Genomic DNA, 14,461 nt, shown 5'->3' on the forward strand with positions numbered 1-14,461 from the left:
CTACGCGGCCGAGCACGAGGCCGTCACCGGGAGCTCTCGGGGCAGTTTCGGCCTGAAGAGTACTCTCAGAGCTCGTGTGGGTTTGCTTTGGCCTGTCCGGCCGAAGGGGACTCACGGGCACTGGTGTAACATTCCCACGAGGGGGTTAGGCCCCCCACTCTGACCCAAGTCCAGTGGGAACTGAGGAATACAGCTTTGTTTACACAGACCTTCTCCCTATACTCCCCTCCCCAGCATGCAGTCTTTTAAAAAAATATCCAAAATGAGTTGATTTGGAGAGTGGTTCACATGATTTTTACTGCCTATTTTGTTGAAAAAAAAAATTTTTTTTTGTAGAGGTTTTTGCCATAGGGCATGTGTGCTCGCCAGAAAGACAGAGACAGAAAGTGAGAAATCACACCCAGGGGGGATGGCCACGTTGCATTGGCCCCAATCCCGCCTCCTCCATTCTCCTCTTGGGATCTTGGGCACGCACGCACACGCGCCTGGCATGAGTTTAAGTCACCGGGTCCGGGACTCAAACCGTGGTCGACTACATGGGAGGCCAGGGACATAGCCATTACACTAACTGCTGGTCCCTTTTGTTGAAAATTTTACCTTAAGCTTGAAAGTATTTTTTTTTTTTTTGCCTTTTCATAAAATTCTGGAGAAAAACTGCATTACCCTTGTTTAAAAAAAAAAAAAAAAAAAACACTGCTTCACTTTACACTTGATAATGAGGCCACAGTTACCTTTCAGTGAAATGAGACCGTCTAAACCTTTTATGAGTGCATCTGTTTTACATACTTCACATATAAAGATAACGAAGGTTAGACGGTGATTTTGTATCTGGAGACTAAGTGACTTTGGGGCAGATGTGTCAGACTTGTGAGGGCCCCCAGCGACCAGAGGGCCACACTGCCCGGACTGAGCAGTCCACCACTGTGGCCAGTCACAGCCCGACCACCTCCCTGAGGGGACACCCCCACCCTCTCCAGCTGGCACTCTGAGCTAGGCCTCGACTTCTGAGCGGGGTTTTAGGTTTATGGACGTGTGTTCTTCCACACAGAACTCCCTACCGGACTCTGACGGGGAAAGCTGCAGCGTGTGTGAACGCGGGTGCGTGCAAGGACGGCAAGTGGAAAAAGGCTTCCCGAGCGCCCCCTGCTTTCAAACTGCAGTGCGCGTAGGCTCAATTACCCCTTAAATTAAACCACTGCTGTGGGAAATGAAGGTGAAATAAACAGGCCACAAGAAAGTGAGACGGGCTGTGGGCAGGAGAGGACCCCACACAGTAGCCATAAAATCACAAATTGAACACTCCCAAAAAAGTAAAGATGACTTTAAAACCAACTGAAGAGAGAAGTCACCAAGCCAAACTCAGCAGCTATCCGCCTGAACCGCAGACGGATTATCCAGGGACTCTAGCACTGGCGGGTCCTGCCCCCTCCCCGATGGACGGCGCTGAACCCCGCGGCTTCTCCGGGGCCGTCACGTGGGCAGCAAAGCAGGGTGCGCAGCAGGAGGCATGTGCTTTTTCAAGTCTTTTTCTTTTCTCTGCAGAGGGGCGATTATTCCTGGATAAGGCAAGATAATTGTGGTCACAAGAGAAGCAGCCAAACGCAGACCTGCTGAGCTAACAGCGCTCTCAGTCCGTCTTCCCCAGCTTTGCGATCAGCTCATCACAGATTTTTGTCAGTTCTTCGATTTCTTGGTTCTGAAAGACAAATGACATGACATTGAGACTGCGCGGGCCACTCCGTGCTCTGAGACAAAGGCGATCACAGCTACACGGGCCCAGGCCGGCTAGGTCCTACCCCGACACCCGGTCCAGTGATGCGCAACTCGCCTACATCAGAGATCCTTCACAGAAAGGAAGGCTGTAAACCTGCCCCCAGAAAATGCTCGCGACACAAAATTACGCTGAAGTTGGGGGCAGGGGTCCATGAACTTCCCAGCTCCCAGGTTTCCCTGTAGTCACAGGAACTGCCCGGGGCACGTGTTAAACAGGGTCTCACTCAAGCCATCAGCCTCTGCAGGGCTTGGGAACACAAGGAGCCCAGGGAACACCTTCCTGGAGGCTCCCAGACCCCGTGACACAGGCCCCTGCTCGAAGTGAGCAGACCTCACCACACATTGTCAGACGTCACAGGCCTGAGCAAGTAACCGCAGATGCGGAAAAGCAATGTTGGGGACACAGGACAGAGAAGGCGAGAATGCTGAGCAGTGAGAAGCAAGGCCGCCCTCCAGTGACTTCTCGGCTCTGCAGAGCTTCTCGACACAGCCTTGCTGCTGTTTGGGGTAGGTAAGCCTGTCGTGCCCGGTGGGATGCCAGCAGCCTTCCTGGCCTCTGCCGCCAGGTGCCAGCAGCCTTCCTGGCCTCTGCCACCAGGTGCCAGCAGCATCTCTAGCCATGACAACCCAGTCTACTCCAGCTGGTGCCCAGTGTCCCCAGAGGGCAAAACTGCCCCCAAGTGAGAACCAGTGACCTACAGCAATGATGGGGGACGGTGGCATGAGACACCGCATGAAAAAAGGAGAGAGAAAAGCAGCTTCAAGACTCCAGCTAAGAAGCGTGTGGCCCGGCGAACCTCAGTTAAACGCAGCTTCCACTCCGCACCCAGGCTATGGAGGGTTCTCACACGCTATGCCTGGAAGTGCCACAGCCTGACCGGAATGGGTTTGCAAAGGAGCTAACTGATGCATCCTGGCTAGGGTCACTCCAGGCTAAGTACAGCAAGGACATAAGAGGGCTGAGGAGGGAAGGCAAGCGTCTGGGTGGCCCAGGCCGGGCCCCTTCCTTACCTTCTGCTGCAGGGCCCTTTCCAGGGACTCCACCTTCATCTGCTCTTTCCGGAGCCCAGCGTGGAGGGCTGCACTCTCAGCCTTGGCTTTAGTCCGAACCTGAGCGATCTCTTCGTTGGCTCTGTTGGCGGAATAGAGACAGCAAGTGCTTAGACACCAGTGACGAGTACCCTGGCGGTGGGACACTGACAACTGCCACCCGGGAGACCGAAGGGCTGACTGCGAGGTAAGACAGAGAACAGGAATCGGCGACCTACGTAATTCAGTTGGGATTCACAGGAAGAAAGTCGACACAGACTGCCCGAGAAACTTCCATGGCACAAACCAACGGCAGAGCCAACCTCAAGGGCCACAGTGTCGCTAGGAAATGAAGTCATACAGCACTTGCTACAACAATCTTAGATGTTTTTAAAACCCAGTGGAGTGGAGCATTTGAGCATTATCAATCCAGGTCAGAACAGAGACCGCGGGCCTCTGTGAGACAGACGTAAGGGTAATTTTTTAATGAGATGCGAAGGAAATCTTAGAAAACCCAATGTCTGTTGATAAACCCCAGTTAACGAGTGAAAGGGTGCTAAAGCCTCACTAGGGCAGGAAGCCTGGAAATGAAGGACAAACTTTATAAACGTATTGAACTGGCGAGACACAACGAGGACGGCCTGTCCTGTGTGAGCTGAGACGCAAGCTCGCGTCCCCACGGGGGTGACGAGCACTGGCACTGCAGTGGAGGGCCATGTGACAGTGACGAGGACGGCTACAGGGGTGTGCCCGCCACTAGCAAGTCCCCACGTGACGCCACGGCGTGTGCACGGGGTGTTGCCTGCACCTTCTTTGCGATGGAGAATGCTAGGAACTGGGGATGAATGTCCAAATGAAGGCTGGAGTGCCGCAGCCCAGCGGAAAGAACTAGAGTGGGAAAGGGAAAAGGGGGACTTAGATGTTTTCTCTAACAGGAGGAAGGACAGCAGCCTGTGCCGTCCACATAGCCCAACGCGGCCTTCGCGTGGCTCCTCAGGAAACCCTGCAGGGCACGGGTGAGTGACGGGGGGCTTGCACGGGAGGCCCAGGTTCAGGCCCTGGACCAGTATGCACAGTCCAGGTGCCATAGCGTGTCTGGAATCCGAGCCAACAGGAGGCGAGAGTGCAGGGCTGCCACAGCAAGACCCTGCGAGAAAGACCCTCGCTCACTCTCGGTTTCTCTCCTCCTATGCTTGCTATACTCTCCCTCGCTTAAAAACAAAAATCAAGCTGTAAAAGCACTAGAAGAGAATATTTTCTACGCAGTATGGGGAAGACTTTTCTGACTATACTTTTCCAGAAGCTGTGAAAGAAATGAATGACAAATTGTATTACATTAAAAAAAAAACCCTGCATATTTAAAAAACACCACAGGCAGATTCAGAAAATAAAAGGACACATGGAAAAATTACTTACAACTCATTATCACAAAAAGGCTAGTGTCCCTAATATTCAAACTTATTAAATGACGAGAGAAAATGAGCAAAGAGGGAACCAGCAGTTAGCGTAATGGCTATGTCGCTGGACTCCCACGTAGTCGACCGTGGTTCGTGTCCCGGACCCGGTGGCTTAAAACTCACGCTGGGCGCGTGTGCGTGCGTGCCCAAGATTCTGAGAGGAGAATGGAGGAGAAGGGATTGCGGCGTGACCATCCTCCCCCGGAGGTGATTTCTCGCTTTCTGTTTCTATGTCTCTGTCGTTCTGGCGAGCACACGCGCCCTATGGCAAAAACCTCTGCCAAAAAAAAAAAAAAAGAGAACGAGCAAAGAATAAGGTCGTCCCAGTACAGCAAATACAGGAAGAGATGGCTACTGGAACATTCAGTTTCACTTCCACAAGGAAATGTCAAAAAATTCGTACAAAATGGAATTAAAGCATGAATTTATTTTAGTGAATAGAAATTTTGAAATCCATGTATAGATTTTTTTATAATATACATTTTCTATGAATTTTTAAAAGAGCCTTTGTAAATATGAATCAACAGTACTTTGAATAAAGCAAAAGCTTTGTTACTTGGCAAAAAAAAAAAATAAATACATAAAATAAAATCCTACAATGAAATACCATTTTCAACTATTAGATTTGCAGAAACCCAAAAACCTGATCTGCGGGAAAGCTGTGGGGAAAGGAGCACTCACACACGTCGTACAAGAGTATAAACTGACGGAAGTCGGACAAGGCCGATTCAACGACATTGACCGTAACTTTAAATTAATATACTCTTTAGTCTAACTACCTTTCCTAGCATACAGACAACTCACATGCAAACAGAATGGAAATCTATGGGGCCAGGAGGTGTGGAGGAGTAACACTGGACTCCCACATGGTCGACCATGGTTCGTATCCTGGACTTGGTGGCTTGAAACTCAGGCCGGGCGTGTGTACGTGCATGCCCAAAATCTTGAGAGGAGAAAAGAGAAGAGTGATTTCTCACTTCTGCTCTCTCTATTTCTCTCTCTTTCTCCAAGCACACGTGCCTTATAGCAAAAATACCCACCCCAGAAAAGGAGCTACGAAGTTATTTCCTGCAGTACTGTCTGCAGCAGCCACGGATGGTGGCTAACCTACATGTCTAACGGAAGGGGACTGAACAGATAAGTGGTGCATTCCAACATGATGCTGTGCAGCTGTTCAGAAAATAAGGACGCTTATCTTGGACCGACATGGAAAGAGTTCAAAAATTATACTGCTGAGCGCAAAAAGGGAAGTAGCCTATCAGCTGCCTAACAAGGAAGGGAGGGGCAGGGCCGGGCACAACCCTGGCACCTCCGGGTCCACACGGGAAAGGACCTCCCAGAGCAGGATCTGGGCTGACGGAGATCAGATGATGGCGGTGGGAAGACCCCAGGGAGAGCGCCCCTCTCGTAAAATAAATAAATGGGTAATGCTGACGCCCTGGGGTGGGGGAAGAGGCACAGGGCTGGGAGGGAGGTAACTGGTGTTAAACATTTGACCACATGAAGCTGGTTCAAAAATTAAATGAAGCACACACACGCACACGCGCACATGCACGCACCCGCACACACGCACACATCATATACACAAATGGAACCTGGAGTTGCAAAACAGTAAAAATAATTATTTTTGTCTATCAATCTTCCCTCAAAACTGCAAGTCCCAGTTGCGAGCTCGTACTTGTCTAGCTTCTCTTCTGCGTGGATTTTCAGGGCCTGATAGCGCTGTTCCTCTTGCCTGACTCTGGCGAGGTAATCCTGAGCGCATTTCTTCAAGGCTTCTTCATTCTGTTCCAAGACGACAATTTAAAATAAACAGATCATTTGTTTCCTACTAACAATATACATGCACGAGTTTTCAGGTTGTTTTTTTTTAACGGAAAAACCTTAACTAATTCAGATACCTTTCATTTATACTCCATGGTCATTAGAAACACGCATACACAGTCCTTGCTAAAGAAATTCGAGCTTCTTTCCTCACGGACTACAGTTCAACACTACACGCAATGTTCAGCCACACCAATATATTCAGAGTTAGATGGCATTTCCACAGCAGATAAATGTTGGTCTCACTTTAGTATGAGATTAAAGCATTCCACAGCTAGAAGTGTGTCTTACTGGTAGTGGACAACCAAATTAAATCAGTATGCCCACTTACATTTAAATCTGAAATAGTAAAGTTTAAATACCGAGTTTATTCCACAATATGCAGCCTGAAGTTGCCAGTGATATGGAACCCCTTATTTTACTAACATTAAAGAGGAGGTTACTGGGACCAGCAGATGGTGCAATGGTTACGTCGCTGGACTCCCACATGCTCAACACGGTTCGCGGCCCAGACCAGGTAGCTTAAACTCATGCCAGGTGCGTGTGCACGTGTGCCCCAAATCCCGAGAGGAGAATGGAGAAGGGCCGCAGTGTGGCCATGGTACTTCCTGTCACAGGCTGGTTTCGTCTATGGACTTCACTCAGCAGAGAAATGAACAAGACACGCCACCCACTGGGTCAGACATCTGAGCAAGCGCAGAGAAAAGGGAGTAAAACCAGCTTCCCTGGAACAGGCGATACGAGGCCGACAGGCCCTGAGCCCTCACAGAGAGGCACCCCCGCCCCCGCACGTGGTCCATGACCTGTTACCAAGGACACACGCTGGCAGGAGACAGAAGGGAAGGGCACGCTACCTTCTTGAACCCTTCCAGAACGCTTTTCAGGTTCTCGTATCTCCTGAAGAGATCAGAAAGAGACCTCTCCACAGAGTTCAGATCGGCCAGGGCCTGCTCCTTCTCCATGGTCAGCTGCTGGAAGCTCTTCTGAGACGTCATACTGGTCCTCTGTTCATCTTCTGGGAATCACAGGTCAAAAGTGACAGCACAATTATTGGACAGTAGCCGACGGCAGCTCTCCACGAGCCAAGCGGCGACCTGGGTGCTGAGGGCATGGAGGTTCTCTTCCCAAGGACTCACACTCTCGGGGGGAGACGGCCAGTGACGGGGATGGGGAAAGGACAAAGGAGGGCAGGAGGGACTGAGGGTGGCGTGTTATAGTGACCTCGCACATGGGACAGGTCCGAGCAGAGGCCCGAGAGAGGAGGGTGGGACCACACAGCTGCCCGGGAGGACAGTACAGTCCCCACCCCACCTGCGGCTTCGCATCCCTCAGGTTTCTCTGCCACTGAGGGTTTAGACAACGGTTTGCTCCCCAAAGGTTCATGTTCTGGAAAGGCTGTCCCCAGTGTAATGGCCTCAGGAGGTACTGAAGCAAGAGACTGAGTGAGTTCTAGCTGCTGTGAGAAAACGGATTGCTACAAAGTGCTTGTCCCCGGGTTGCTCTCTCTCCACGCATGCCTGCCATCCAGCCAGGACACGAGACCTGTCAATCTAAGTGACGGAAAAGTGGAACTGTTTCTAAGCCACCTTGTTTATGGTACTTCAATCCCGCAGCCCCTACAGACTGACAGGGCCAGCAGGTGGCGTGGCGGTTAAGGTGCTGGACTCCCACCTGGTGACTGCGGGTTAAGTCCTGGGCCTGGTGGCTTGCTTTCTCACTTCCCTATCTTTCTCTGTCTCTTCGGTGAGCACATGTACCCTATAACAAATTAAGAAATAATAATAAATTGGAACCAGCAGTTAGTGTAATGGCTATGTCGCTGGACTCCCATGCAGCCAACCATGGTTCAAGTCCCGGACCTGGTGGCTTAAACTCACGCCAGGCGCATGTGCATGCCCAAGATCCCAAGAGAAGAATGGAGGAGAAGGGATTGTGGTGTGGCCATCCTCCCTGGGGGGTGATTTCTCACTCTCTATCTCTCTGTCTGTCTTTCTGGTGAGCACACGCGCCCTATAGCAAAAACCTCTCCAAATAATAATAATAATAAAATAAATAAATAAGTAAATAATACTTAAAACATTTTTTTTCTCCTTACCAATCATTTGGGCAATGGTTTTTTCATACTCAGCCACGATTTTCCTAAATAAGGAAGAACAAAAAATTTATTGTCAGAGAATTTTCAGAAGTGAACGCTGGAGACCCAAACCACCAAACACATTCGCATACACACGTGTCTGCCTGAGGCCCCGTCTCCCTCGCCCACCTCCTGCCCTTCTTCTCCCCCTCTGCTCCTCTCCCTCTCTCATATTAAGCGAGGTTCTTTAGAGTTCAGAAGATTTTTCTTAAGGTTTTATGTTTGGCAGGCCTTTTACTCTGTCTGCAGGCATAACTGCCTTCATCTTTCCTCAGCGCCTACTTGAACACTTGGATGGAATAATTTGCTTAGACACATCGCTATTTTTTACAAAATTAAGTTAAAGACATTCTCTGTGGCTCTTCCTAAGAGGTCTCATCTGAGTTGGGGCTTTGCTGGTCTTAATCCACTCTCCAGGCACTCTAGCCCTGGGATTCAGATCTGAGTTTTGTTTCCTAATCCCAAAAGTATTTCACTCATTCAAAGACTTTAACCCTGTGGGGCTGGCCTTTCCTCAGTGAATGTGCAAGGTCTTCCTGACCCGGGCTGGCCCGGGTGTCTTCTCCGTCCACCCACAGAACTGATGACTGACCCCACCCTGTCGCTGCCATCAGACGCTGGTAGCGCTTCTCAGGAGGGCATGGTCCCTTCGCCCCCCAGCCCAATGTGGAGCGTTAAAACTTCCCTTCCCACCCATGCACCGACTGCACGGTGCATGGCCGGTGCTTTTTCCTTCTCTGCTGCAATTCTGTGTCATTTCACGGCTCATCTCTCTCCTTTCTAAGGAGCGAGCAGGAAAAATAAAAGATAGCAACTTAAAGTCAATCAATTTTGCTTCTTGTTATCATGCTTTTCATAATCTACTTGGTAGTGATATAATTTGAAGCTACTACGTACATTAATTTCTTAAAAGTAATACAAATTTCAGGGCCAGCAGGTGGCATGGTGGTTAAGGGTGCTGGACTCCCACACGGCCGATCATGGTTCAAGTCCCAAACCAGGCATTTCGCTTTCTCATTCCCCCCCCCCTCTCACTCTGTCCTTCTTTGGTCAAAATTAAAATATGCAATTTTCTTAAAAGTTAAATAAAATAATTCTTTTTAAAAAAGTGTTACAATTTCAATGTATCAGTAACTCTATCAATAAATCATACTACTCTGTATTCCAAGTGTTTTTGTTTTGTTTTGTTTTGTTTTTGTTTTTTGCCATAGGGTATGTACCTTCACCAGAAAGAGACAGAGAGGGAAAGTGAGAAATCACACCCCAGGGAATATGGCCATATGGCAATCCCTTCTCCATTTTCCTGAAGTTTTGGGCAAACACGCACAAAGCCTAGAGTGATTTTCAAGCTGCTTGGTTTGGGACGCAAGTGCAGTTGGCCACGTAGAATCCAGTACTGTAACCACAACGCCGCCTGCTGGCCCCCCAAGTGGATGTTTTTGTACAGATTTATGTTAACTTAATAAAAAGACTAGAATTGTGTGTGTTCTGCTTCCATGCGATGTTCTGAACACTGTGAGATTGTAGGCAAGTTCCAATATCTAAATGGAAGACCTCGTGCAATGACATCTCATCACAGAGCCCGAGGCACGGAGCCCGGCCCTCCAGCAGCTCAGGCTTGCTCCTCTGCGGAGTAAGCAAACACCCTCATCACCCCACCCAAGCCTCCAGCCCCTCCCCAGCCTTGCTCTCATCGCCCCACCCAAGCCTCCAGCCCCTCCCCAGCCTCCAATCTAACCTCATCTCCAAGACTTCTTGCCGGGTCTCTTCATATTTTTTCTTCCATTCATTTGCTTCAATCTCTTTAGTGATGATCTAGGTTATAATAAAGCTTGGTTTTACCTAAACAGTCTATGACACTTTGAATTCAAGACTGAAGACCGAGGACAATGCCCAGGTCTATCTCATCCACTCGGATTAGGCATATAAAACCTCAGCTCCACGTATCTAATGCTCATAAACCTTTGGAAGAGGGACTCTCAGCACACAGGACGCTAGAATGCAGCCACCAGGGGAGAGGTGAGCAGAACCTGGCCCGGGGATTTCAAGTGGCATTATCAGCTTCTATGACTTCTACCTTGGTCCAGGGCCTGGCTCCCAGCTCTGCCACCCCAGAGCCCTGCCTGGGGCAGGATCCAGAACAGAGCTCCTGACTATGGCTCACCAACCCAAGCCACAGAGCTGCACCAGATGCCAGACACGATGCCTTTACGGCAGGCAATCAGGGCACTAGAGGCTGGCATGGCCGGCACATCCTCCTTCTACGTGACGTGAACAGTCCAAACGAGGGGCTCAGCAGGGCGACTCTCGAACTGGTGTGTGTGGCCGTGGGTCCCGCCCTGTGGGCAGGACCTTGCCTCGTCAGACCAGAGCTGGTGCCGCTCTTGCTAACTCTGAGTTCCATGTGCTCTGGACCAGGCTGGCTGGGCACCCACTGCTCTCCCTGTACTGCACGTCCCTCTTCCTAACTCGGGCACTCTCTTTTGGGGCCTTCGAACAGGATCTCGAGAACCAGGAAGCCATCCGTCTGCTTCTGGGGACCAGGCACCTGGTTTTGATCAGTCAGGTGGTCATCTCACAGCTCAGCTCTCAGGAATATAAAGCCCTTTCTCTCATTTACGAGACGTTGGCAGGCCCTCTTAGTCTGTCCCCAAGTTTTGATGATAGAACTCGGTAACGTGCCTGATTACGAACCTGATGCTATTTCATAAAGCTTTAAACGACCTACAGCCAAGGTGCTCAACTACCCTCCTGACATGGTAACAAGAAAATTGCGACACCTTAAAAGAAAAAGGTAACTCATCAAAAAACCATAAACAAAACACATAAACTACAGGGTCTTCAAAAAACTTATAGGAAAAAACTATGCATGGATTTCAAATTTGTACCCAAAAAACTCATAATTTTATTCTATTTTTACACAAACTTTTTGAGGTCCCCTCACAGCACCTAACAATCTTTTATATTTTCAGATCACCCAGGAAAGGCCTTATAGTGATCTATTGTGAACAAAGGCTGTTCAAGAAACACAACCCAGTTGAATTCAAGAGCTGAACTGTTTAATTAAAGAATGGAGGGGACCAGCAGTTGGTGTAATGGCTATGTCACTGGACTTCCATGTTGTCAACCCCAGTTTGAGTCCCGGACCCCGGTGGCTTAAACTCACACCAGGCACGTGCGCGTGCGTGCCCAGGATCCCAAGAGGCAAATGGAGGAGAAGGGACTGCCACATGGCCATGCCCCCCCCCAGGGGGGGCGTGATTTCTCACTTTCTGTCTGTCTCTGTCTTTGGCGGGTAGAATGCCCCCAAGACAAAAAAACCACAAAAAAAAAAAAAAAAAAAAAGAATGGAGGAAAGCAGGAAACAACTGTATGTTACTAGAAGACTTAGGGAGTTTCTAGGCATGAGCACTGTCCTCTGTAAAGTGAAGTGAATGACTGAGTGAAAAGTGAGCAGAGGTGGCAAACGCAGATATTTAAATCTTCAAGGCTGAAGGCTAAAGAGGGAGCCAACGTTCTTAAGGACAGTCCAGTGGTCAGCGTCTTTCCCCGGCCGCCAGAATGTCTGGACGCCAGCACCGAAGCAGAGTTTCACAGGGACCCCTTTATGGGAGCCAAGAAAGCTGCAGGAAATGAGGTCTTCCGCCAGGATAACTCAGGCCAGCAGAGGTGGACCCTGCCTGCCAGCACACGGGTTTTACAAAGGAGCGGCAGGCAGACAGAAGGAGCACACTCACCTCTTCTCGGATCAGGGTGAGCACCGCTGTCTTATCGGACTCGCTGAGGCAGATGCCATCCAGGGGGCTCTCACCTCCACAGGCCACGGACACAGGGGCCTTCTCTGAAGAGACTTCCAACAGGCCCTGTGGGGGCAGGGGTTCCATTTAATGTGCTTACCCCCAGATGTCCTTCAATAACAAGCTCATTACTACACTGATCAGACCCTTTGAAGATACAGTTGAAGACAAACCCTACAGGGACGAAGCTTTAAAAACAACAACAAAAAACAAAAAACAAATTATAGTATGGGTTGAGAATTCCTTCTCCAAAATGCTTGAAATCAGAAGTGTTTCAAATTTGGGATTTGTTTCAGATTTTGGAATATTTGCTTAGATATGAGATAAATCTTGAGAGGGAACTCAGACGTGAATGCACGATTCATTTCTGTCCCATACATATCTCGGATGGACAGCGTGGTGGTGGCTTTTATGCTGTTTCTGCATTGCAGCATTCTGACCAGGATCCGTCATATCAGGTCAGGTGGAGAATTTTCCACTTGGGCATGACATCAGCACTGAAAAGATGGCATTTTAGAGAATTTCGGATTTGGGATTTTCAGATTAAGGATGCTCAAGTCTGGATTACCTAAAGGAAACTGGTACAAAGCTGATCAAGGTAGTCTTAGCTTCCCTTGAACAGATAACCAAGTTTTCTTCTTACCCCAAAGGGAGAAAGCATTCTTACGGGAGTGGCCAGTCACACAGAATCACGTGCATAAAGGAGAAAGACCCAGGGTTCATGTCTCATTTTCCTGGACGTTTCTGGGGATGATGTGTTTTGTGTAAATAATCTTTCAAAAACAGTGACAGCTGTTCTGTTCACATACTGATTTTTTAAATGTATCTCTGTTTGGTTCCTCTGGGTAGACATGTTTTAGAATGTACGGCTAAGTTCAGGCCCTGGGAGGCATGGCAAATACATGTGAGTTCTGACTCATGTCCTTCCACCCGAACTTCAGTATCTCTGCAGTGACCTCTGCTGGAAGCCAGTGGTGCCGTCAGGGATATTCCACTGTGTGCCCTCTTTCAAAATGGCTGCACACACGTCAAGCTCTGGGCCGGTGTTTTTTGTTCTTCCTTGCTCTGACGTCTCCGGATCCCTAATGGTGGCACTTCACCTTGTGAGGTGCCAGCTCCCTCCCACCGTAACCTTGGGTTCCAGAGAATGCACGTGACGAGCACTGTTTTTCACAGAACATGGACTTCGTACTGTTTTCCTTCCTGAAAAGCATTTTTGGAGGCTATTTCCACCCACCTAGGTGAGTACACTTTTGTAAAAGTGTGTGATCTAATGTTTGGGAACTTGTAAGTTCTGTAGCTGCAGACAAGCTGTGTCCGCTGGCCATACCGGTCCCCGGCATCCCTCTGCTGTCACCGCATGCTGCAACACCAGCGCGTGCCTGTAACACGGGGAACCTGCAGAAGGACCTGGGTCCCACAGTGCACGACCAGGCTGCTTGGTCCCGGAGCAGTGAACACGCAGTGTGCATGCCGTGAAGTGCCGTGTGTCTGAGTGCCAACGTGCAGTGCATTTTCACTGCGGATCACAGCAGAGTGTCTCCATCATGACTTCACCGGCTCGCATGACTATGCCTATGTCCTAAGGGCCCTACGTCTAGTAAGGCCAACCCGGACTTTTCAAGAGTGCACACCACATCCTCGGACACGTGGACTCAGAAACTGGTGCCCGTGCATTGCAAGACCACACATGTACAAGCGAACGTCTACAATCCCGCTCCTCCTTCTGTATGCCCAATCTACTGCCTCCCAGACATGGCAATATTCATGGGGGGGCTCAGTCATGGGCTTGTGGCTGCAGCACAACACACCGCAGGGCTGGACCCCACACAGGAACTCGGGGTGTCAGAGTCAGGGCAGACAAAGATGGAGGCAGGGTCACAGGTTAAAGGACCGGCAGGGCATCATGGCTAAATGCAATGTGGGATCCTGCACCGCATCGCGCACCAGAGAAAGGGAGATGGTGGGACGTCCCATCAGGGGCATGGCCACAGCGGAGCACGGCTTAGACGACAGCACCGCATCCGTGTGGCGAGTCTGTGATTCTGACAACGTTAACGTGTTACATAAAATGCTAATATCTGAGGGATATGGGTGAAAGGTAGACAGGGATTGTGCTATTTTTATAAGTCTAAAACCAGTTAAAAATATTTTTTAAATTATATTAAATTAATGCTGGCTGATATCCAGCCTTCCCAACACCGGTTACGGAGGGGTCAGCTCCAGCTCCCACGGCCCCTGCAGCATGTTCTAGTACAACCCTCACCTCATGGTATTGTCGGTTTGCACGGGTATCTACTGCCAGTACTGCTCAACAGAAATACACTGAGGCTGTATGTCATTTAAGAGCTCTTAGTAGCAGGCCAGAGGTGGCGTGGTACTTAAGGTGCTAGACTTCCACATGGCTGATCATGGTTTGAGTCCCAGACCTGGGGCTTGCTTTCTTA

At 49.6% G+C, this 14,461-nt stretch overlaps 1 protein-coding gene across 13 annotated transcripts in view; it reads right to left on the minus strand.

Annotated features, from left to right (window-relative positions):
• Nucleotides 1-1,305: 1,305 nt before the first annotated feature.
• TACC1 (transforming acidic coiled-coil containing protein 1) overlaps nucleotides 1,306-14,461 on the minus strand; it is a 97,019-nt gene continuing 83,863 nt past the window's right edge. For 11 of the 13 annotated variants that reach the window (XM_014582643.2, XM_014582642.2, XM_027766807.1 and 8 more), the window contains 7 exons: nucleotides 11,955-12,080; nucleotides 9,956-10,032; nucleotides 8,179-8,222; nucleotides 6,938-7,098; nucleotides 5,938-6,044; nucleotides 2,785-2,905; nucleotides 1,306-1,696 (listed from right to left, as the gene is read on the minus strand). In XM_014582643.2, coding sequence (XP_014438129.1) covers nucleotides 1,628-1,696; nucleotides 2,785-2,905; nucleotides 5,938-6,044; nucleotides 6,938-7,098; nucleotides 8,179-8,222; nucleotides 9,956-10,032; nucleotides 11,955-12,080 — 705 coding nt within the window. In that variant the 3' untranslated portion in view covers nucleotides 1,306-1,627. The remainder of the gene's footprint in view (nucleotides 1,697-2,784; nucleotides 2,906-5,937; nucleotides 6,045-6,937; nucleotides 7,099-8,178; nucleotides 8,223-9,955; nucleotides 10,033-11,954; nucleotides 12,081-14,461) is intronic. The other 2 variants (XM_027766803.1, XM_014582640.1) reach the window with 1 other exon arrangement.

Source organism: Tupaia chinensis, unplaced genomic scaffold (assembly GCF_000334495.1).
Source record: "Tupaia chinensis unplaced genomic scaffold, TupChi_1.0 Scaffold143705_1, whole genome shotgun sequence".
In the NCBI taxonomy this organism is placed as follows: Eukaryota; Metazoa; Chordata; class Mammalia; order Scandentia; family Tupaiidae; genus Tupaia; species Tupaia belangeri.